We start from the raw sequence: 26,606 nt of genomic DNA on the forward strand, positions 1-26,606 counted from the left end.
CAAGCAAACACGCCATCAAGCTCTGGGACCTGCTCGACACCTCTGGCCTGGACGTCGCCTTCCTGACTGAGACCTGGTGGAACGACTCCTCGTGACCGACATCGCCATAGCCATCCCGGACGGCTAAAAGATCACCTACAGGGATCGCACAAATGGAATCGGAGGAGGATTAGCCATAGTCCACAAACCCACCCTCCAGGTCTCCACCCACGCAGACGACACCCTCAGCACCGCCGAACACCTGCACTTCCGGATCCACACAGACCCCAACACCACCCTCAGAGGAACACTCGTCTACAGACTCCCCCGGTCCCCGGGCACAGGTCAGCGACCACCTCACCGACCTCGCCAGCACACACCCACTCGCCTCTACGGACTACATCCCCCTCGGGGACCTGAACTTCCACCTCGAGAACAACGACGCAAACTCCACCACCCTTTTCGACAACCTCAATAACCTCTGCCTCATACAACTAGTCACCGCACCCAGTCACACCGCAGGCCACATGCTCGATGCCGTCTTCTCCACGAGCACCCACGTCACCTTCAACCACACCACTGAACTGACCACTGCTGCATCCATTTCACCTTCAAGAAACCCACCACGCACCGCCGCACCCGACAAATCCCACGCCGCTGCTGGAACAAAGTCACCGCAGAACAGCTGTCGACCACCCTCACCCAGAACCCACCCACCGACCCAGACGTCTCCCCCGCAACCTCAGACAGTGGATCGACAACGGCGCCAACAGCCTCACCCCGCTCAAGAAACCCACCAACAGCAGCACCAGCAAGAAAGCCACCTGGTTCACCATGAGCTCCAGACTTCCAAACGTGCATGTCGTAATCTGGAGAAGAAATGGCTCCACGACCATACACCGGACAGCCAAGCAGCGCACAAGGACACCACCCGCAGACATCACCACCTCATCAGAATAGCCAAGTGATCTTACTTCAAAACACGCCTACATAACAATGCAGATGACAACAAAGAGCTCTTCAGCATCGTGAAGGAACTCTCCAACCCTAGCGCCAACGCCAACGACATCCCACCATCACAAGAACTGTGTGACTCACTGGCCACCTTCTTCCACCACAAGATCACTGACATCCACGACAGATTCAACACCAAGTCTACCCCGACCACTCCAGACTCCACCCCTCCTGCGGACACCACCCGCACCAACCGTCTGACCTCCTGGACCAACGTCAATGACGACGAGACACGCAAGGTCATGAACTCCATCCACTCAGGTTCAGCATCAGACCCCTGTCCACACCACATATTCAACAAAGCAGACGCAGCCATTGCACCCCAACTACCGAAGGTCATCAACATCTCCTTCGAGAAAGCTACAATCCCAAAAAGCTGGAAGCACGCCAACATCAGCGCCCTCCTCAAGAAGCCCAAGGCGGACCCCAAAGATGTCAAGAACTTCCGGCCCATCTCCCTGCTCCCGTTCCCAGCGAACGTCATTGAGAAAATCGTCAACACGCAACTGGCCCGCCACCTCGAGGACAACAACATCTTCGACCCATCCCAGTCCGGATTCAGACGAAACCACAGCACCGAGACGGCCCGCATCGCTGCCACAGACAACATCAGGCGCCAACTAGACAATGGCGAAACATTAGCTCTTATCTTCAACCTAATACTAAACGTGAAATGCGTTTCACTTATTTCATTTAGGGCGGGAGAATGCGGAAATTTAGCGAGACCCTGGGAATCTGGTAAAAGGCTCGCAGGTAAACAAGCTTTCCCCTATATTTGCAATGGGCGGTAATTGTTGCACACCAGATAGGCCTTTCATGGTCTTCACTTCTTTATTTCTATTAGATTCCTTCAACGTTACAGTTAAAACGCCACTGACTCACAGGTGAGCGTTTGTCGATTTATATGGTAAACAAACCCTTGTGGTTTGTTAAAGACCGATACAGTGACAGTCTTTCTGTTTAATTATTATTTTTTCTTGCAATTACCCACAGATAGTTTTTTCTACCACTGGAAGCCAAGGTAACAATGTATAAATATACTTACCAACTACTGTGCTTGTTTCAAGCTTTCAGTATATACACTCAAGTAATTTACATATTTTTTTAGACTTCACAGGAACTCCTTAACACATGTAATCTATACTCCAACCAGTTAGTTAGGTAAGAGAATTTAACACCAGTCGGTGTAACATAGACTATTTCTTTACACGCATCGAAACTAATTAGGTTTCCTTTTCCTTTCTTCTTTTATAGGCCCCTGACGAAGGGGTGCAAACCCCGAAATGCATTGGGTTGTGTATATAACTGTGTTGTGTATCAATTGATCAGTGAAAAAAAGTGTGATAAAAGAAATAATAACTGTGTATTGTTTATGTATATATTGTAATGAACTTTACCTTATTCATTTGAACCTAAAATGAAATAAGTCACAAAACATTTTTTGAATTAAAATTATGTCAAATGCAAAATCTTGAAATATATATCTTTTAGTTAGTGCGCACTTGAGTCCTTGTGATCTTGTGATCCCTGGCTACATACATTGATTAGGGTGTTGGCAGGCACCAATCTAGTGCAGCACACATACCGTACAAGTGATCTATTTTGAGTAACAGAGTGCAATACCACCAACCATTCATTATTAGTTGTTTACTGCACACATGTGGTATTAGCACCATAGATAAAATGTCTTTTGAATCCATAGCATCAATCACAGACAATCGTGCTAACACTAAAGTTTATACATCAGATGAAGCAACGCAAATATACAAATTAATAAAGGAGGCTAAATCTTTCGATGCTCAAGGAAGTTCAGTCACGCAGCAATTGAAGCAATTAGAATACCTAACTAAACGTGAATTGAACCAACGACTACATGCGACCACCCTAGTTCAGTACCACCGTGTGAAGAGAATCCCTCGAGGATTGAGGCTCGCAATCAGACCTATGTTGTATCGTTTGAACAGTAACCCCAAGTTCATGGAGAAATGGTTTGAAATCCTTAATAAGTGTTCTCTTGACTTAATATTGCTACTAATAGAGGAACTGGCCAAAACAATCACAGAATTAGAGGAAGAAATATACAATTTGAAATCGGAACTCTCTAAAAGAATGGAGGAAGAACCGTGGGGTAAATTCCTTGAGGATATGGATATCAAACTGGAGAAATATGGGAAGGAACTAGAGGAGACCAAACTGCGAAAGTTTAAGAGAGACACCATTAGACTATAAACTAAATGAGGCCTATACATGGGCGGAAGTCTACGCAAAAAGACGCTTTACAGGAAAGAAACAACAGGCAACTTCATCTCAGGAGAGTATGGTCTCTGACAGTGATACTAGTACTACCAGACAACCACTTATCCAGGAGCAATCACGAAAAAAGGACTCTGGAAAAACAGTAACAATTGATTCAGCTTCTACATCAACTATGGATCCTTTTTTAGAGAAGGATTTGAATCTTGCCAAATCTCCGGATCAAATCCCACCGCAGTCTGGCGACAAAAGACAAGAAGAGGAAAAGGCAAAAGAGAAAGAAAAGGAGAAGGAACAAGCGAAGAAGCAGGGGTTACGCAGTCAGAGCAGAATATCGTAGTTAATATTTCGAAATATTCTCCATCTAAATTCGAAATTCAACTGCTGAATAAAGGCCCGACTTTTGTGAGTACATATCGCACCAACGAATTGGAGACAGAGGTGTCATTTTTTAAGTTCATGAGGACTCTACGATTAAAATATTTTTTCACTATCTTGAACCCAATAGAGACAACTGAAAACGCGGAGCAACAATTCAAACCGAAAAGTAGTTTTATGGCACCTGTATCACACAAGAGTTTGGATTTATTCGAAACCCTTGTTAAAGCGGACATGACGAAAATTAATTACGGGAGTAAACTACAAAACTTAACAAGAGCTGAATTGAGTGCACTACGCACTCTTCGCAACAATAAGGACATAATCATTCAGAAGGCGGACAAAGGAGGAGGATTGGTAATCATGGACACGGAGTTTTACATATAGAAAGGCAATGAACACGTCTTAGACACTGAAGTTTACTTGAAATTGCCAAAAGATCCCACAAACTAGATTGCAAACAATTTGGATAGTATTTTGGATAAAGCGGAAGAACTAGGGTGGATTACTATTGCTACCAAAAGATATTTAAGGCAATTATACCCAAGGAGACCGAGAATATACTTTTTGCCAAAAATACACAAATGTTTACAAAATCCGCCTATTAGACCTATTGTTTCAGGATGTTCCTCAATTTTCGAAAATTTGGGCATATACATTGATGCCCAGCTGCAAGCTTTCATGCGAGATTGGCCAACATACCTAGAGGATACTTCACACTTTTTAAGAAGCGTGACCTCATTGGATTTACAAACTGAAGAAAGTCTGACATTGTGCACAATAGATGTTGTGTCACTTTACACTTCGATTCCCCACCAAATGGGCCTTGAAGCCATAGAATGGGCACTACTGCGAATGGATATACCTCCAGAAACAAAGTATCTAATTATGCAATTATTGGAGTTCTGTTTACACAACAGTTACTTTGTATGGCAAACTGAGTTCTTTACACAATTAAGCGGAACAGCCATGGGTTTTCCAGGGGCGTGTATTTACGCAAATATCTTCATGGCGAAATTTGAACTGGAGTACATCCTAGAAGATATAACGTGGCAAACTGGCCTTCTGTATTATAAAAGGTACATTGACGACATTTTCCTGATCTGGAAGAAACCAACAGAAGATCTTAAGCACAACATACAAAGTCTGAATTTAATCAATCCAAGGATCAAATTCACAAGCCAAATCAGTACCACCACACTTCCTTTCTTGGACGTACAAGTAAAAATTGACCTGTCAGCCGCCTTCGACGCGGTCCGCCACTGCACACTAAAGACTTGCCTCCATGAAGCTGGAATCCAAGAGAAGGCCATCGACTGGACCACGTCCTTCCTCTCTGGCAGAACCCAGAGCATCCTCCTCCCCCCCCCCCTTCCGTTCCTAAGCCACCAACATTATCTGCGGAGTACCCCAGGGTTCATCCCTCAGCCTGACACTGTTCAACATCTACATGGCCCCCCTCGCACAAGTGGCCCGCCAACACGACCTCAACATCATCTCCTACACCGACAATACCCAGCTCATCCTCTCCCTTACCAAGGACCCACTCACTGCCAAAAACAACCTCCACGGGGGAATGAAGGCCATCGCAGATTGGATGAGGAGCAGCCGCCTAAAGCTGAACTTGAACAAGACGGAGGTCCTCATCCTTGCACCCACCCCCTCTGCCTGGGACGACTCATGGTGGCCGACCACGCTGGGACAAGCTCCTACACCCCCCGACCACGCACGCAACCTAGGATTCATCCTCAACTCCTCCCTCTCCATGTCAAAACAGGTCAACGCTGTCTCCTCCTCCTGCTTCAAAACCCTCCGCATGCTCCACAGGATCTACAAGTGGATCCCCACCGAAACCAGAAGAACGGTGACCCAGGCCCTCGTCAGCAGCAGGCTGGACTACGGTAATACACTCTATGCAGGAATCGGGACCACACACCTGCGCCGGCTACAACGCATCCAAAACGCCTCTGCCTGGCTGATCCTCAACATCCCCTGCCACAGCCACATCACCCCCCACCTGAGAGAGCTACACTGGCTCCCCGTCGACAAGAGGATCATCTTCAAGCTCCTCACCCACACTCACAAAGCACTCCACAACACCGGACCAGCCTACCTTAACAGCAGACTCCGCTTCTACGCCCCTACCCGGCAGCTCCGCTCCGCCAGCCTCGCATTCGCCGCTGTCCCCCTCATCCAACGAGCAACCTCCGGGGGCAGAGCCTTCTCCTTTCTCGCCGCCAAGACCTGGAACACACTCCCCACCCACCTGCGGCAGACCCAAGACCTGCTCGCCCTCAGAAGACTCCTCAAGTCATGGCTCTTCAAGCAGTAGCGACACCCCTCCCTCAGTGCCTTGAAACCCTCACGGGTGAGTAGTGCGCTTTATAAGTAGATTGATTGATTGATTGCGATATTGAATGAATGTAAGTCTATTAAGGTAGGTTCACCTTCTGATGAGGCGGGCATAAAAGATAATGTGCAAGCCAAAATGAATTGAGTGAAGATCAGTGGTGTGTGGAAAGAGTCAGTAAACGTATTCCTCCTGTTGTGTTGAGGAAATTAATTTTAGATTGTGGTCACCATGGTCATCTACAAAGGAAAAAGACCAAAAATAGACTGAGGGAGTTGTGCCAGGCATAGACAAGGACATTGAGGAAATTGCTAAAGAGAGTTCGTTGTGTGGAAACAGTGACAAGATTATCAAAACTAACAAGCAACCTCTTAGTTATCTGGTTAGTGCATGTTTGAAAGTGGCTACGGATATTATGGCTCCCATTTATAGGTCACCATAATAGATTTGTCATGGTGGACTACTATTCCAAATGTGAAATTGAGTTTATTGGGGGAGGTGACAAGTAAATCAGTTAAACAATGTATGGGGAAATTGTTTATTAGTTAAGGTTAGCCAGAGGAAGGTTTATCGGACAATGTTCCACAGTTGTGTTCTTAAAACGGGAAGCCTATTTATGCCTCAGAAATATTCATCATGAAAAGGAAACTGAAGCTGCCTGTATCTATGGGTTGGAGTGTAGATATTGAAAGGGGATTGAGGAAGAGAGTCTGTAAAAATTTACTGTCATATAGCAAGTACTTTAATGAAAATTTTAGAGCTAGACATCAACTATGGTCAAAAGGCTAAAGTTAATTAAATTGCCATGGTGTCTGAGGAAAGGTATGTAATTATTTTCTGAACCCAATGTTGTTAAATAAGTAGGAAGAAATTGTGAGGAGTTGAGTGATGGGTCCAGATGGAATAAGAGTAGATTGGTAAACGTGATTGACTAGTGTAGGGACAAGGTAACTGGGAAAGTTGTACTGGAATGGGTGTGCAAATGAAGCATAGAGAAAAAAAAGAAATAAAATCTCATGACGTGGATGCGCAAAAGAAATGTAGAGGCAAAAAAGAAATTAGATTTCCTGGGAAGTACAAGCAGTTTGTACGTAAATGATATGGTGGTCACGTGGAAAGTACAAGGAGTTTGTGGGTAAATGATATGGTGGTGGCGTCATAATAATCTAGAGTTAGAGTGGTATGAAGGTTTATGCAACTATGGTCAAATGTACATTTTGTGTGTGTTTCATGGCAGTGGGTATGTTATTTATTTATGTTTTGTTGGGTCGCAATTTCAGCAGTAGGTACCTTGTTTGGGTTTTGTGTTTGTCTTGTTTTATTTTGTTTTTCTTTGTTTTTACCATTTGTTATTTGATTATCAATGTTATCATAAAACAGGAACATATGTTATGTTTGATGCTCTCATGATCCGTGAGTGGAAAGTGGAACTTGGAACTTTGGAACTATGGATGTTAAAGTGTAAGAGGCAGTTGTCAGCTGGTTGGAGGACAGTGAAACTGCCCTGTAGAGTCGCATAATAAAGTTACTATGCCTTTCACGTTTTGGTATACTGGAGTTTGTACATAGCATACACCATACTTCTCTTCATTAGCGATGACAGGTGGCTTCGGGATGGCCTATTGAGTTGGTGTACTGTGAAATAATGTGATTTTTTTATCTGCTTTAGCGCATTTGTGAGGGAACGAAAGTGCCCTACAATATATAAATCGCTCTATCAATCTCAATAACATAACAACAGAATATAACATATATGAGTCACAGTCAAGTTTAGACTGTGTTCAGCTGCAGCCTTAGACTGTGCGCTGTGGCATCCGATCAGGAATGCCACCATTCCCTGAGAAAATACCAGGCATCGGTTCGCATTTTAACATTCCGCCTGGACATGATTATTAATTAGAACTTCACATAAAGTCGTCTGTATTCATTTTAACATGAACGTTTACTGCAGAGCACATTTTAAAATATTTTCTTCTTAAATGTACTGTTTAAAGTATGAAACTAAGCCCGCTGTCAGTTTTTGGTATGGTCCGCAAAGTCTTTCGCCAACAGACCGCTAAAAGCTAAATCTAAAATACCGGCCGGGGCATTTACAGACCAGTCATGCGGTATATAATCGGCCAGGTGGCAACCCTATCTCAGATGAGAGATGAACGGGCAGGCTGGCAAGCAACATAATCCATAAAAGAACTGTTGAATGAGATAGCAATGGCTTCAGTTAGCGAAATAACAGAACACACTCGGGTATGTAAAGGCTGTAAACAAAGATAGCCTTCAAGGAAAGTGTGAAAACGAACGACAACTCTATGAATAATTGCTCATATGGTCTTCGTGTTGCTCAGATATACTTCGAAAGTGAAATAATCCCGAAAATACCGTAAATTTACACACGAGGGCAGCAAACGCCAACAAATTGTGATTGTTCTAAAAATCAGGAATTATCCTTCATTATATGTGAGCATTCACATAGGCCCACATGCATCAACATTGCCATTTGCGATTCCTTAGATGCGAAAAATAAGGAATCGCTTATAAGGAATCACAAATGGCTATGCTTGAAGAAATTGCTAAATAAATAGCGATTTCTTATTATTCTTTAATTGCGACTCGCAAATTGCGAACAGCAATTAAGGAATACCTCCCCATTCATTCCTACGCGCCTAGAGGCCCATAGGAATGAATGGGAAGACATTCTCAATTTGCGATTAGCAATTAGCGAATCGCAAATTGAGAATGCGATTTCAAGGGTGCAGGGGTGTCCAAAGGACACCCTGTTGCACCCCTGAAATCAATCTGTGCACATATGTTGTGCACACACATGCCCTAAGGGCATGTGTGTGCACAACATGAAACTTTGAAAAATGCACAAAAGTGCATTTTTCAAAGTTTTCGCAAATTACCATGAGGTTCAACCTCATGGTAATTTGCTCCCCCTAAGTGCGAATTCGCAATTTTTAAAAATTTCATGCATTGCATTTAAGAAATCGCAAAATGGGATTCCTTAAATGCAATCGTAATTTGAGAATTCACAAATATTTGCGAATTCTCAAATTGCGAGGGCCTTCACCCTTCATGCTTCCCAAAAATTCAAATTGCATTCACAAACTATCGATTTTTGCGAATCGCACCATTTGCGATTGCAATTTGCAATGATGCATGTGCCCCTTAGTGCATTACGAACATTGCAAATGACTCCTTGAGTTGAGCCCAAGTTGGTGGGGAGGAGCGTTGGAGGAAATTAATGAGCTTGAGGTGGAGTGTGCAGGGGGTAAGCAGGGATATTGGATGGAAGCAGCACAATGGAGAGAGAAAAGTATACCCATGTAGGAGCGGTTAGGAATTAAAAAAAGAAGTAAAAAAACAACATAAAAGCCGAGCGGGGCTAGGGGTGGTGAAAGCAGCAGACGAGCCGAAGAGTGGCATAACTAGCTTTATGGGCGCCCATTAGTGTGACCAGAATTTTAAAGTCAAGAACGGCACTTTTTCCACAAATTAGCAGAAAATTGTAAAAGAGGCAGTAAAACATACATAAAATGCAATTTTTAAAGCCAGTAGCAGGCCTGTTAATTAAATTACTTTCTTTTAACAACTGCTAACTATCCCTGCTTTTCAAAACATAAAAATATATCTCCCACCGTTTTCAGCCGACCGTCTCTAAAAACCGGGACATGAGCTTCATTTCTTTAAATCTGCAGGGACAGCTGCTAAAAACCCGGGACTGTCCGGGCAAATCCGGGACGCCTGGTCACCCTAGTGCCAGTGGCGGCCCCATTGAAGAACAGGGGAGTGGGGGGAGGGGGGGGTCTGACTAGATTCTTCGGTGGTATCAAGATGGATGAATTTAGAAAATAAGAATGGTTAAAAAAATAAAATACATTAATAAAAAGAGAAAAATCTTTCATAATTTATCAATGACCACAGCTATAAAAATACATTTCATTGAAGTTTTAAAAATTGCAGACGAGCCCACCACATTGCAGCAAGAAATCGTGAGGTAGCAAATACTTTATGCATACTATCATGTTTTAAAAGCCTATACACATCTGTACAGTGAGTTGCACCAACATTTTTACATAATTGCTGAAGCTCTCCTTCTTAATTTAGTTATTAATAAGTCCCTAACAAGTCTTTCGCAGCTGGAATGCTTCAATGTAAAAATGAATGTCCGCTGCAGGCGAGCAGTAAGAGCATCTACTCAAAGTGAAATGAACACCTATAACCACTGGATGGCTGAGAAAGAGTCAGGATCCAGCTTCCCTTACTTTATGCTGGTTGCTGTGGGGGCAGGTGGAGCACTACAGAGATAAGCGCCTTGTGCATCATTGTTCAGTAGCATTTCAACTTTCTGTAATCTATTATCTCAACACAACTAAAGTATTTACTATAGCACTACCTCACATGCAAATAAAGTTCTTGCCTACATTTTTCCATCCTCAACTTACATCTTCCTCCCATTATATTCCTAAATTCCTGCATGGAACACTGACCTTGACCTAAAACTCTTGGCTGTTTTGGCCCCTTTTCATCAAATGACCTTCCCCTTATCTACTTTCGTTTGCATGCCTTACACTCTGAGTACATTCTATTCTATGGCACATGCTTCTCTGACTAAACTCTATTATTATATTTCTGTGAATTACTCACACCTTATTTCATAGATCACAACCTCTCCTTCTTTAAAATCAATTCCCTGCAACCAACAACACAATCCTTATTAGAACATTAGAATGTTGGGAGCTCCATTGAAAACAATGGAGTGCTCCGGGCTTACAATGGCTGGCATAAACCCGGAGCTCCAACATTCCAATGCTTCTTTGTTCACAGCTCTGGCACTATATAAATTCAATTACAGTACAATGTTTTGCCATTGAACAATGTATGTCTTTCTACGCCATACCACAAGACATGGACACTCAGCGATATTGAATTAATTACATAAACCTCTCACCAGGAAAGCTCAACCAGTCCACCTCGTTTAGCAATAGCAGATTTCACTCTGTTGGCAAAGTGAACAGCATTTTCACCCTCCTGTGTGAAGAAAAACACAAGTATTACTGTGAGACTTTAAATATTAAATTAAATAATACTCTGAGCATATGCAAACTTTAATGCAGATAAGCCCTTGGAGAGGCAAACCAGTCTAAAGAGAGCCCTGGCAACCTACAGAAAGGCCTTCCCACGTGGAAGGTTGATGACCGCTTGGGTTTGTAAGAGCTAGTATCAAAGACCTTAACTGAAGAAAGGGAAAGAAATGGGTCAATAAGAGAGGGCAGGAAAGGGCAATTGGAGAGAAAGCAACAGAGAAAAGGATGCAGGAGTGAGAGAAGGGAAAGGATGGGAAGGAAATTGAGGTGGAGGTAAAGTGAGGTGTCAGGAGAGAGCATAAACACTGTAGTCACTTTTTAAATAATGTTTACTACGAGATTCTTGAAGCATTGCTCCATGATAAATAACAAATGCTACTGTTATCCAACAGTTTTCGTTTTCTAAACCCCAAATGGATAAAAGGGAATGACCACAACAACAAGAGTCAAATATGCGAAATCAGAAGGGACACAGATCCATTAAGTAAATAAAAATCCTACTGGCTACGCAAAGATCACAATGATAGAAAGAGGGAAAGAAGGGGTGGGGGCAGCCAAGACCACTTGGAATATAAAGAAGACAAAAAAGAGAGGGGGCAAAACAGAGAGAGGTAGTTGGAGGAATAGATAGAAGTAAAATAAGTTGATGGATACATAGAAATAATGAGAGACAGGACAAAGGTCTGGAAAATTGTGAGGTATTAAGAATAAAAGGAAATAATGAGTACTGTTATGTGAGTGACAGACAAGAAATAAGTGAAACAGGGAGGAGGCGAGAGAAACAAACTGCTGTCCTTAAACCAGACATGTAGAATGACAAAGAAGGGGGAGTGTTTATCCCCGAAATCCTCAAATGTTATTTTGCTCTGTAGCTGAGATTTCTCCTTGACTGGGTGGGAAGGATAACACAAAACATTGGTGTTTCATCAATCCCACACTATCAGAACATCAATATCAGTACATACTCTGGTATGTACTAATGTAGTTCAAGGATCTAACATGCAGAGGCCTTTTATAATGCTTCAATAACTAGTTCCTAGTTATAAACCTGCATGAGACGACAGATCAATTATTCTCAACCTTTAAACCTCTATGTGGAAATGCAGACTTCTCACAGCTATGCAAGCATCTGAATTTATGTAACTGGAAAGAAAGCAGTTGTGCAAAACTGGGTGATTTTCTTTAAGGCAATAGCAAGTACTTTCAGTAGTCCAAAGCAGACTAGATCACGTCCCAAAAAACCTAGCATTGGCAAATGCAATAAGACAGCCCTTGACTAGCTCTGAATGGCCATTTTAAATTTTGTATTATTGTAATCACATCTTGCAATAGTAAAACAAAAATAAATAAAACCTGAACTTGGTTGCAGTATGCTTCTTTGATAAACTGAGTTATTGGTTTGAGAGAAGGAGGGTTGAAAACCTTACTCAAGCAACAACCACAATCCTTCCCAGGGTGAGCTAGAAAAGTCACTAAATTAAACTGTGCTGACTCTCTGGCAGCGGGGCACAAAAGCAGTCAGGCTTAACAAAGAGGCATTGTGTAAAGTATTTATGCAGTACACAAACAGTAATAACGTGAAAACACAATAATATAAAAATCCCAGACCAATTTAGGGAAACAGAGTAAAGGTTAATAAATATAATTAGATCAAAACAACAAAAATGTATTCAGTAGAACCGGAGATATGGAATTTGAAAGTTTCAGGTAGGTATAGGGTCGAAAAGAGCCACTCATAGCATCTGGTTGTGCTAGACTAAGGAAAAGGTACACACCCAGGCCAACACTGATGGAGTGTGGGCTAGATACAGGGATCATGTTAGTCGTGCTGAAAAAGTGGAACTTTGTGATTTCTCCTTTTTTGTAGAGGAGTGCACTCTGATGCCAGCTAGGTTTCTAGGACCTTGGGAGGCACATCTTGGGGATCACGGACTCACTCTAGCATAGGCCAGCAGGGCTCGGGCAGGTCCAGTTGTATGTACAGTCAGGTCCAGTTGCAGTACGTTGGCTGGCTAGCTGCAGGGAGGCCCCTGGAGCTTGTTGTGACCCTGTAATTCAGAACAGGAGGTCAGCCAAATGGCCCTAGGAGTCACTCAGGAAGCCATGGATGACGGGAGCAGCTCCAGTCTTTCTGCGTAGAGAGCAGAGCAGGCCTCAAACAGCAGGGAAGTCCTCTGGGGAACAAGACAGGCCTCAAGCAGCATGTCAATCCTCTGGGGAACAAGGCAATCCTTCTTCTGTAATGTCCATGGCCAGGAGTGTACTGAAAAGTTGCTCAGGAAGTCCTACATTCATACCTGGTGCCATCCTTTGAAGATGGAGACTTTTCTAGGCTACCTCCACATCTAGTCCTGGAAAGTTCTCCCCTCCCCCTGCTAAGGCTCCATGAAGTATTGGGTGACAAAGGATTAGTGTCAGGTTCCTTTGTGTTTGCTGGAAATGCCTAGAGGGCCTTTTGGGCAGGAAAATGCCCAATTTCTAAAAGTGGCATTTTCAAAATTGTAATAAAAATGAGACATTACCGTTAAAAAGGATTTTAAATTACAATTAATTTGAGCCTAAAGATGATATTTTTACCTGTTCCCAATCGAAAGTCAGCATATAAATGCATTAAACAGGAAGGTTTAGGCCTGGCAAATGGTTTACTTTGGCAGATCGCAATGTTTTTTTAAAAACTGCACTACAGGCTTCAATTGCAGACATGAGACATGTTTTCAAGGACTAATTTAGTGGGTGGCCCAATACGTGCTGCAGATCCACCAGTAGCAATTAATATACAAGCCCACAGTAAATGTAGTACCATATGCTAGGTACTTAAGTAAATTTAATCTGCCAATCAGGTGTAGGCCTCTTTTTCCATGTATTAGGGAGAGAGCATAGGAATTTGAGAATTGGTTAGCAGTGGTATGGTGCACAGAGTCCTAATGTTTACAAAAAGGAATAAAAAAAAAACAGGAAGGTTGAAGGCAAAAAGTTTGGGGTGACCCTGAAGAGAGGGCCAAGTCCAACATCTTCATTTGAATGTAGAATTTTAAAGAAACAGTCACTGATGTGGCCAATGTACTAGTGACGATTCTTAATAAAAAGGCTTTCAGGTGCTGCCTGCATTTCATTATTATTATTATTGTAGTGGTTGTTTATGGAGGTGGTGAAGCGCAAAGTTGCTCACTCATTGCACGTCACAGAAGTCTAACAAAAATGGTACCTGGTACACTAAATGAACGAGCATCTTGCACGAGATTTTTTGGTGACACAATGATTTATGCTGACAATACTATCACCTAATGTTTCAACTAAAGAAATGTTTCTGATGCTTGATTTAAGAACCATCCTCAATTAACAGAAATACATTTGATATGAATAATCTAGAAATCATCATGTGATGTTGATTATAAAAGTGATAGATATGTGATAACAAAATGTATATGCTTTATTGCAACAAAAAGAATATATGACATATTGTGTGCTACATTGTGAGTATAAACGCTAGTAACTTAATTTATTTTAAACCATCCTCTAAACTTGGTTCATAGTTCTAAACTTGGTTCATAGTTCTAAACAAGTGCAATATTGTCTGTTTAACTTTTGTTGATGGAGAGCACACGAGACCTGCAATGTTGATGAATAGACAATTGATCCCAACCCCGGGTATGTGAAAGGCTGCAGTTCCCGTGTCTAGTGTGCGACATTATGAAATTGTTGCAGTCTGCAACGTGTGAAGCCCCTGGACAATGAATGCTTTACACAGTGTTACAACTAAAGAGGTGTCTCCTATGGACTTGTGGGTTATAACAACGGTTACTTGACTGCTTGGGATATTTAGATTGCTAATGTATAGATGAGAGAAGTTAAGATTATTTTCTGAGCATCAGATATTGGTGTTCTCTTGTATCACCCTCACTGAACTTCTTTTGTGCTTTGTATTAATTTGCCTGAATTTCTTTAACCCCTTTGGTGCTCAGGACGGCCTCCAGCCATCATGCGTCACGGTGGGTGTGTGCACACGACAGCAGGGGGCCGTCCCAATCTCGTACGCTGTTTAAAACTGCTACACTCCGTAAAAATTCGTGCAGCATGCAAGGGGTTAAGAGACTTGGTCTCCCTGTTACAATTTTGTATTTTTATAGCATGATCTTGAAAGTGATCTATTTGAATTTGATTACAAATTTGTACTAAATACCCTTGAACTTGGGTACCGATTCCTGGTCCTCATTGTGTAACCAAATGGATTGCATTGTTAGTATAAAGGTTCACTGCTAACGCCCCTTGCCCCTCAGTGCAACAAAGAAAAGGTTCATTGGAGGACCAAGAGTAAGGAGAGAGATAGGCAAGAAGCGTGGACCAATAAAATGCTGGATCAGAGGACACAATAAAAACATTACTTAAACACTCAAATGGCAGGCAGGTACAATGGTATTTAAACCCTTTTGTAACTGCAAGAAGGAGATACAGGCTAAATCATTTAACTGGGCACCCAAAGTGCAGGCAACACAAATAGCTGGTATTTAAAGTTGACTTACATAAAAAAAATAATGTACACTTTATGTCTGCTTTGTCACTGAAGAGTAAGAAGTTATTTTTAGAGGGATGTTAACAATGTGTACAGTGTTTGTGCAGTCACTAAAGGTGAAGGGACCCAATGAGAAGGGTAGGGTGGACTGACTCATTGCCCCATGCTTTATGCTATGGTGGGCACAAGCAAAATGTGGATGACAAATTGACGGATCAATGGATGAAGCCTTTCGCTCAACCGCCCATCTATATATGTTCATTTTGTATTAATTTCTTGTAAAAAAAACAATAGTCTGGTAAGGCAGCTAAAGATGTCTCAAAGACCAGATAAAAAAAATAGATATACCCATTAAGTTAGTATTGAAGCAACAACTGGACAGCTTACTTCATTTGAAAAGTTTCTACAAAGCGGAGCAAGACACACACACACACACACACACACACACACACACAGTTGCTGTAATAGATGAGAGATTATCCTCAACACGTCTGGTTAAATTTAAATTCCAGAAAACCTGTTAGGAGAAACTAGTGGTGGTACTCGAGACAGAACAATGGACTGAAATCCTGGTGAGAACAAATAATTTTACAAAGCACTCTCAGGATACACAATACCTCCATACAAGATTACATACAGATGCCAACTCTCGCCACACAGACTACCGACTATCAAAAAAGGAAAGTCCATCAAATGCAGCATTACTGTGGTGGCATTGTAACAGTAGTATAGCCAGTGGGTGTTTGATGCTACATAATTTATATGAGAATACGGAGATTAAGTAAAAAAATGCAATTGCTTTGCACTTTAGAGGTTGTCAAACTTAGCAAGCACATACAGTAGGTTTAACAATTAAAAACTAACTGCGGCAGATCATAATTGGGCTTTCGGGGACAGTCAGCAAACTTGTAATTACATTACAGTTCCAAAGGATTTGGTACAGGCTAAGTATTGAAGAGGTAGTATTTAATGTAAAGAGAACCAAAAAAGCTTTAAGAAAGTGTGGAGCCAATTCTCCAATATTTAGTTTCACACCTTAAAGAGATGACATGCCCAAACATAGGTGTACTGAAAATTTTTGACAGCTCGCAGACAACTGACACGATGCAAATGGACCACTATACTTAGCAATATAAACAAGCATTGGAAATGCAATAGGTCTCGCATGTGCTTGAGTTAGAGCTATGGGCGTTATGGAGTGTATGTATGTGGTGTGCATTGGAATTATGTGGGTTGTATTGGAATTGTTCGTTGTGGAATTGTGTGGTATGGAATTGGAGTGGATTTGTGTAGTGGAATTATCTGGTATGGTGTGTAGTGGAATTATGTGGATGGTAACGGTGATATTATGTAAATGGAGCTTGAAATAAGTATAATGAGCAGAAATGCTCTCAATCACCACACAAAGTAGCTGCCTGTGCGGGAGGAAGATCTTTGCGTTGAGAGACTTGGACCATGCACTCTCTATTTCAATCACCTCACCTCTGTTTCTCACGAAAAGAAACCTTGCATTATCTTCTGTTTAATGCTTTCATCTTTAAAATGTGCTTTCAATAAAGAGAGAAACAATTAACAGGTTGGTGTGCCTGCGTAATTTTTCAATCACAGAATGGCTGAAAATACATTTTATCCTCCCAATGTCGTACCAGTGATTACTATGGTGGCAGCCGTAGGAAGAAACATGAGTAAGGAATGGTGGTGGCAATTAAAGCTGGATGGTGGATAGTGGTGGTGTGGCGTGGAAGGGAGTGTTGCCCTGTCCATTGCGCCACATTAGCCGTGAACATTTCAAATTCAAGCCTATACATTTGTTAAATTCCCGCATTGTATCAAGGTATTATATAACTTTGACATTATCTGCTAAAAATGCACTTCTTGTCCTGTTCTGTTACCATCTCAACAAGCATGTATACGGTACATGGACCTGGAGGCTACTTTTGTAAAATGGTAGCATAAAACTGCCTTGACAGACCCGGAGGTATGTGAATCGGCATCAAGGCGATAATTATGGCAAATTAACATGACAGAATCAATAACATTACACTGGGGCCCTTCTAGGGTGCTGCTGCCGGTAATTTGGATACTGCAGAGCAGGCAATTAAAAAAGGTATCCGGTAGACACGGTAGCATATACATTTGTTTAGATACCCTGTGCATTTGTTCTCGAGGGTGAGTGGAGGGTTCCTAACATGAAGTGGGAGGGAGAAAGCGAAAAATAAAAAGAAGCAGCGACGAAAGGGAAATGCTGCATTTGTACTCTTAGCGCTTGCACCTATAGTAAAAATGTACATACACTCTCTGATGCTCCTCTGCAATGTCTGTGCTGAAGGAGATTAGAGCCCGCAGCCATCAGTAAACATCCCAGCAGTCAGCCAAGCGCTGTGAAAGTGATCCAGAGCTGAGCCGGTGCCCAGACTTCTTGCTGCCCCACTCGATGCTCATGGAAAGGGTGGGGGGGGAAGGAAAACGCCGAGTTTGTGCTCAGAGGGTGGGGGGAGGGCTCTTAACACAAAGCGGGAGGTGGAAAGCAAAAAATAATAAAAACAAGTGTTGTAGTTGCAAACAAAACCTGCACGGCCAATAAAGCAACCATGAACCTTTCACCAAGCCGGCCCACAAAGTAAACAAAAACACTAACACTTCTCACTACAATTTAAAAAGATGAGCAGAGAAAGCCAAACAAAACAAGCATTTGCAATGGAATAGGTGTCGCGTTTACGCGAGACCTATTGCATTGGAAATGGTTGGGATCGCAGAAAACGGGAGGGAGGGCGGGGGAAGACGGCACAGACAATGGGAGGGAGGGTGGGCGGGGATGGTGAGTAATCACAGACAACGGGAGGGAGGGCGGGGAGAAGGCACAGTCAACGGGAGGGAGGGGAGAAGGCACAGGCAACGGAAGGGAGGGCAGGGAGAAGGCACAAGCAACGAGAGGGAAGGCAGGGAGAAGGCACGGGCAACGGGAGGGCGGGGGAGAAGGCACGGACAACGGTAGGGATGTCGGGTGGGGGGTAAAAAAGGCACCAAAGCTTGTGGTGCCTGTAGTAGGAGAACCTCATTAAAGAAAATAGTGCTCAAAGTCTAAATAACACGTACAGTCTAACAACCGAAGTAAAGGGGCCAGTCGCCATGGGCGGTGACAAATGAAGAGGAGGCGGTACTAAGGAGGGACTAACCAGCCTATTTACGAATCAGAAGCAGGTATCTCGGACAGACAATGACACAAGCCAATGGCAAATATGGTCAGAGAGTGGGCGGGGCTTCTATTCGCTACTCTACAACAACAAGTCTCACAGAGCAGTGCATGCGCGCTGGCTCTAGGCTCGACTTAAAAAAGGAGTGTTCGCAGAATATCATAAATAAACAAAGAGTAAAAGAACATGTAATAGGGGCAATCATAAGAGGTTACAAATGTCCAAAAGGTGGGACTGCTAAGTGTATTCACCAAACAAAAGCCGGCATTTACGAAGAACAGTAAGAGGAATTAATAAAAAAAGATGGATAGTGCTCGAAGCCGATATTGTAGATACAGCATATCTCCAAGAGACAGCGCACATTCACTGCTTAGGTGAGACTTAAAATGGTGAGGCAAATTCACCAAAATGAATGCTATCCTACAGAGAATACATACAGGAGTCTCTTTACCCCTCTAAATGCTGTAATTTGTGTTAGATTGGTAGGCTATTCTAGTCAGCGTACAGTGTTATTATGATTGTATGCATATTTTACATTTTTCATATAAATGTACTATAACTTAAAAGTTGTTCACAAAAGCCTTCAGTAAGATTATAGGATAGCATTCACAAAATTATTAATGGATACGATTTTGTATACTACATATGCCTTAATTTATGCCTCTCAATGAACAGATCTACTGTATGGCAGCAGTAAGACATCATGGTCAGTATTTGTATATGCTTACTAAGCTTGACTGTTCTGGATGTCAGAGGGATGTAGCATCGCATGTCTCTTAGGGAGAGAATTCAACATTGATTAAGGGAGACCTTTGACCTGAAAGGACCAGACTACAGAACCCAGCCAGTTGTGTGCGAATCATTATTGGTAATTGGTGTACATGAGATGGGTTCATGTATCCCGAAAACAAGGTCAAGTCGCAAGTATATGATGAGTCATGAATTATGTTGAGAGATTTATGCACACACACACACGAGTGTCCGCAAGTAGATGGAGCAAGTGTCAATGCTGCTCAACCAACATTTTTGGAGAAAAATGCAAAATTCCCTTTTTTGATACCTGCTGCTCCTTCATGTATTATACCCCTCCAGAGGGTCATGTCATGTTGGTTATAAACAATGTATTTAATTTTTGATACACTTGATTATGTACACACAGATGTGTATTGTGTGACTTAAACCGTAAAAAAATGTTGGTTGAGCATCATTGACACTTGCTCCATCTACTTGCGGACAATTCCAGTCTTTCTTCTCTTTCCCCGCACTTCTGCCGCTTCGAGTATGCGCACTCTAGTCTTCATTGCCCCATGAACATCGCGCTCCACGTGATCTGCACCACATGACTTGCATGCTACAATTATTCTTCACAAGCCGCAGACACCAGCTGCCCTGACTCCTGCCGGCCCCGTGATTCATCTCAACTTGCTCCCGCTGACATTGCCATTTATTCCACTTGCACCATAGAGATCTCATTATACTCTCTACATGGCTCAACTCTTCTGCCATGTCACACGTAATCAACGTGAGCGTAGGCACACCTAGGCCCGGCATATAGTTCGCTCTGATATCTGCATTTTCTTACATCGAAAAGAACACCATGCGGACGCTATCCTGGACTCTGCCCGCGAGTAATAACTTGTTTTTAGTTATTTTTTGGATATGTCAGTTATTAGCTTTCGGCCCTTTGTCAGTACCATATCATTCTTTATGGCATTTGAGGCTGCCGATTTCCATCATGTTTAGTCTTATCTACCTAAAGTATATTTATTACCATAGTTCCCTCTGTCATGATGTGTTGTCATTTAACATTTGCAATAAGTCTTCTTTAGGGAAAGGGAACACAGTGATGTGGCAAGACCCAAAATAGGGAGATCCCAGAATGAATATGAGGAGCATGACGGGAGCACCCCCGAGCCACCCATCCACCAGCAAGAGGGGGACTTAGTAGTAAACATCACCCCCTGGGAACTGACCACAATCCAGAGGACTGTATTGAACAAGGGTCTGGGTTTCGTTCCAACCAACAAACTCGATTCCTTCAAACTGCATTCTGAAATGCAAGAATTTGTACGCAAAATCAAACTACAGACTTTCTTTATAGAGAAGGAAACCCCCACAACTACTGACACAGGACTAAGACCAAAATCCACTTTCACGCCCCCTGACGCCCTACTTCCAATTGAGGTCCTTAACTTGGAGAAAGCAGTGAATTAAGTACACTGGGCTCGTCACACCAAGGGTGTTTTCACAACACTAGCCGGGCTGAACAAGAAGCAATTCGGGATTTGGCCACCAGCAAAGAGATTACTAATAAACCCGCAGACAAAGGGAGTGCAATAGTGGTCCAAACCACAACAGCATATGAGCAGGAATGCTTCAGACTACTGTCTGACAGGTGGAATTATCAAATCCTACGAGAAGATCCTACTGAGTCCCTCAGACTCACAATAGGTGGAATGGTGGAGGAAGCACTAGCACATGACTGGCTATCAAAAAAAGAAGCAGAGTTCCTAATTCAAAAAACACCCAGGACTTCGTACTTCTACAGTATACCAAAAATACACAAAGACCTTGAAAACCCACCAGGGAGACTCATTGTCTCTGGTATCGGTTCTATCTTGGAACCGCTTTCTAAATGTGCCAATGCTTTACTCCGTCCCCTAGTACAAGCCACAGATACCCATCTAAAGGACACCAAGGCAGTCTTACAACTACTAAAAGATCTTCCTTTTGACCCAGACTCCCAACTACTGCTTAGTCTCGACGTGGAAAGCTTATACACTAACCTCCCCCACGAAGAGACTCTGGCGATAATCGAAGAAGTCTTAAACACCTCACCCTGTAAATACCAGACACCCAGAGGAGTAGTGCTAGAATGCATCTCGCTAGCACTCACCAAAAACTTTTTTGAATTTAACACCACTATCTATCTCCAGAGCCATGGGACCAGCATGGGGAGCACCTTCACTCCTAGCCTGGCCGGACTGTATGTCCATCACATGGAAACTAACAAGATTCTCAACACCCATAACCCCTTTAGAAATCATATCACCACCTGGAAAAGGTATATCGATGACGTTCTCGTCATTTGGCAAGGGGACTCACTGTCAGTAGCACAATTCATGGAGTGGCTTAATACCCAAAACCGCTACCTAAAATTTACCAACTCAGTATCCAAGGAGTCACTAGTTTTCCTAGATTTGAACAGCTTCCACCCCGACACCTTCGGGAAAATCTGCTGTATGGTCAATTCCTTAGCCTACGAAGGAATTGTACAGACGTGTCTGTGTATGAATCTCAAGCATCTGACCTAAAAACTAAACTACAAAAGAGGCAGTACCCTGAAAAAATCATAAATGCGGCCATGAAAAGGGCTAGGAATAACAACAGAGAAGCCCTGCTTGAAAACAAAGTACACACCAACATGGAGCAAACAAGACCTATTTGTGTAACCACGTATACTACACACTCCAATGAAGTTTCCAAAATCGTCAACAAGCATTGGCGCATCCTAACATGCGGAACATTGACTTTTGAAAAACCTCTGTTCGCCCACAGACGAGGGAGAAATCTTAAGGATATACTTGTCCATACCCGCCCTAACCGCAACCCACAGCTGCCACTTGCCCTACATGGAATACATGGCCACTTTCCATGTGGTAACTGCAGCAGCTGCCACCTCACTAAGAAGAGCAAACAATTGCCATTCAGAAATGGTACCACGTGGGACCAACGCAAACCTACAAATTGCAACAGTAGGAATGTGGTCTATATGATTACTTGTCCTTGTGGCCTAGAATACGTAGGCATGACCACGAGAGCAGTCAAAGTACGTATAAGCGAACACAAAAGCAATGTATGGTGCAAGAAAAGCACCACTAAGATGGCGACCCACTTCTTAGAAACACAACACTGTGTGAATGACCTCGCATGGACAGTCATTGAGCAATTGCAAACAGAGGCAGGCCTGTTTGAAAAAGAACAAAGTTGGGTGTTCCGTCTGGGCACCCACATCAGAGGCCTCAACGACGAGATACCATGGGGTCAACTCCCTGAATCAGAGTGTGAATGTACATGTTTCCAGTAGGCCACAGTAGATTAAGTATTAATTTAAAAATTTTCAATAATTTTGCATTCCTTTTTATTCAATGTGGTTTACCTGACGATATTATATATTCCCTTAGGGTCCCTCTTAACACTGATGCCAGTGCCAATACCTACTGATAAGTGTACAACTCCACCGGTGCAGCATGAACAGGGACTTTTTTAGGTATGCTCCCTATAATGGAAGGTAGTTTATGTACACATAGACTCATACCATAGAGCAGGAACCGTCTAGGTCCCTACTCTATACTTAGCCGTCCTAACTATCACAATATATAAACATAATTAGGTAACTACACCGTTTCCTGATGAAAAACGCAGTGCTACCGCGCCGTACACACGACGCTTGATACAGGACTAGGCGTCTCTACAACGCGCATGCGCTCAATTAAAGACGCGTCCAACTAACACGCATGCTCACAGCACACAGGTGGGCACAGGCAGCCAACAAAGGTGTTTCACCTACACGCGCGCCGGAATACCCATGTTTGGGCATATCCGACTACTTAATTGATCCTTTTGCTGCTAATTGACAATGCAATAGACTATAAAACAGGAGAATCCTCGAGTAGACACCGCACTCTCAGCGGAGCCGCGTATGGGGCAGTCAGGAGGAAATCTCAGTGATGTAAGTACAGCATACCCTGATACTCGGCATCATTTACAGGTAGCGAACCAGCACGAGGAACCCTACAATCTTAGGCGCAAGAGGCACCGAAAATGACTTAAGTATGCATATTTTTGTGCTTTTTAGTGTACTAACAACTTTTAACCTTAAAACCACCACAAGGCCATGAGACGAGCAGCCAAACTTAACTTTTAGAGTGTATGCTTTATGTTGCATGTATGTATGTCTTGTCCTCGTTTCTTTTTTCACAAAAGGCACGATTTCACGAATAGAATGACATCCCATGTCTAGAGATCGGAGCCCACACCATATAAATCATTATATATATATAATTTTTCCCACAGGTCGCTGTACCTAACGTATGCTAAGGAGTGGACTACCAGAAACAAAAATGTTGTCCCCTTCCTTTCCAGGGTGAGAACAAAGTAGGAGTATAGAGGGAAAGGAAAACTAGGACGCCCTCCACTCAGTAAATCACCAAAATACAAATGTCCTAGTATTCAAGGCAGTTCTCGTCTAATGATCTACAGACATCACTAGTTGTACATGAATTACAACAGACCTCTCTTCTTACAGAGATTTAGAGTAGGGGATGTCTCAGTCTCCTGCCGTTATTAAAAACAGCCCAACTCTGATCAACAAACTTAGACAAACACAAAACCCACATTCACCTAAAATGACAACAGAAAAAGGTGAGAAAGGCGAGATGGCACCTCACGGGCGCACCACCAATGGGACCCCTGGCTGGTACTCACCAGGATGGCCCTGTTCTCATCATTGGTGCCATCAAGCCGTAACAGAAACGTGTCCTAAACCCAAAGAAAAGACAGTGAGTGGTGCAGTGAACACAAATCATATGTAACAAAATGTACAACACTTAACACTTAACATATAATCCACTGTGCAACCAGGACAAAAACGTTACTAGTGTTCCTTTCTTGTTGCATACAGTAGACATATAAACATTAAAAAAAAGGATGTGAATACTACCAATCGATTCACACCCTACTTACAGCCGACATGTTTCATTGCCTTGGTTTCTATCAGGCAATTTCCTCAGGGCAAACCAATTTAAATGCCACTGCAAAGGACACTGGGCTTTACGTGCCTTCAGTTAGCCTTGCCTCTCATACCAGCCAAGAGGAATTCAAAAGGAATACAGCCCCCATAGGTCAGCTGGGTCCAGTCTCCCTTTGTTTCTGTTGCGTTGCGGTGAAGAATAACTGTCCGGCGTCTTCTCAGCACTCGAACTGAGAAGACGCCGGACAGTTATTCTCCACCGCAACAGAAACGAAGGGAGACTGGACCCAGCTCACCTATGGGGGCTGTATTCCTTTTAAATTCCTCTTGGCTTGTATGAGAGGCAAGGCTAACTGAAGGCACGTAAAGCCCAGTGTCCTTTGCAGTGGCATTTAAATTGGTTTGCCCTGAGGAAATTGCCTGATAGAAACCAAGGCAATGAAACATGTCGGCTGTAAGTAGGGTGTGAAGCGATTGGTAGTATTCACATCCTTCTTTTTATTGTTTATATGTGTACTGTATGCAACAAGAAAGGAACACTAGTAACGTTTTTGTCCTGGTTGCACAGTGGATTATATGTTAAGTGTTAAGTGGTGTACGTTTTGTTACATATAATTTGTGTTCACCGCACCACTCACTGTTTTTTCAACGTCCATCATCTTTACTGTTTGGTCTTTATTGCAGAATAGTCTATTTATGGAGTATCCATATCCAGTGTTTAGCTTCTGGTCTTCTTTTAAAAGTGGTAAGCTCTATCTCTTTACATTTTAGGGTCCTTAGGTTTAATTGTAGAGATCTCACTTTACACTACTATTCTTGCCTTTGCATTCTTTATCACCAGATTGGGTGTAGAAGTACAGGTATTTTATTCATTCTCATTCTCTGCGCGGTCAGCTCTTTTTATCTCCACATCTTTTTTCGTTATTTTTCATTCTTCCTATGTATGGAGTTCACCTTTTTGTATGCAATTGTACAGCCCACATCCCTTCATAGCCTCAGTGTACTTTTTTTGTCTTATAAGTGATTTATGTTTTTTGTGTACAGATATCTATGTGGCTCCTCCTGAAGATGGCGTCATGTACACCGAAACGTGTGTAGAGAAAACAACAAACATCTACAAAGCCCAGCCACATGTGGTTTACACCACTTGGATATTTATCTTGTCTTTGATATTTTTGGTTATCTGTTTTACGGTTGGGTTTATAATGATAATTTCAGTGTATATGTTGTTGTATTGTCTGTTATGCTATTTAGGTTTCATCGTGGCTGTTTGCGTCAGAATTTTAAATTTCGTATGAATAAAATGAACTATTTTTAACTGATTTTTGTAGTTCACTGAGCTTATGCAGATACTAGCTTGTTATGTATAGGAATTCATTTCCACATGGTCCCAAGTTGCTTAGGAATGTTACTCTAGTAAGTACAGATAGATATGTACATCCTTTCATCCCCATTCCTGCCATATAAAACAGTAACCTGGTCCTGATGATGGCCTAAACACCCTAACAAGCCGAAACGCCGTTGACTTCTTACATCGGATTTCTCGGCGCTCTCTCCAAGGATACCCTACTTGATGAATTTGTATTCATTTCCATTTAATGTTTGGGTTTCCTAACTATGTAAATTTTACCTTCACTTGCTCCTCGTTACGCCGCCTATCGGACATACCTTCTCACTTGTCGCTTGCGCAGTCACAATTTTTCACGAGCACTTGTGCACAGTATCCCACAGGTTACGTCATTCCATGTAACGCAGTGCCTGTCAAACGTTTGATTATAAGAACCCTAATATGTAAAATTTGTGTGTTTACTAGAAATACAATTTGTGTTGCAAAACATTTTGTCTCCCTGGTTTTCTCCCATTTTGATTCAATTCTCAGCAATTAAGTGTGCTATGTGTAACTGACCTTTAAACACCCTTTTGAGACACAGTTTATGATATAAATTAAGGTCATGCAGAGCAGAGTTTGGCCTACAGTGTGAGGTTGGATGCAGGTCCTGCTCAGTAGAGTTGGCAGGACACAGTGGGTGGTTGAAGCATCTGGCCAGGTGCTGCATCCAACCACTGCTGTCCACAAACTTCAGCGGTGCAC

General features: G+C 42.7%; 1 protein-coding gene across 1 annotated transcript in view; it reads right to left on the reverse strand.

Annotated features, from left to right (window-relative positions):
• The window catches only part of GPAT3 (glycerol-3-phosphate acyltransferase 3), a 546,683-nt gene that overhangs the window by 21,397 nt on the left and 498,680 nt on the right, over positions 1-26,606 (reverse strand). Inside the window, exon 11 of the mRNA XM_086961865.1 lies at positions 10,923-11,002. Coding sequence (XP_086817991.1) covers positions 10,923-11,002 — 80 coding nt within the window. The remainder of the gene's footprint in view (positions 1-10,922; positions 11,003-26,606) is intronic.

The sequence above is a fragment of the Lissotriton vulgaris genome, chromosome 3_1, assembly GCF_964263255.1.
Source record: "Lissotriton vulgaris chromosome 3_1, aLisVul1.2, whole genome shotgun sequence".
Classification (NCBI taxonomy): Eukaryota; Metazoa; Chordata; class Amphibia; order Caudata; family Salamandridae; genus Lissotriton; species Lissotriton vulgaris.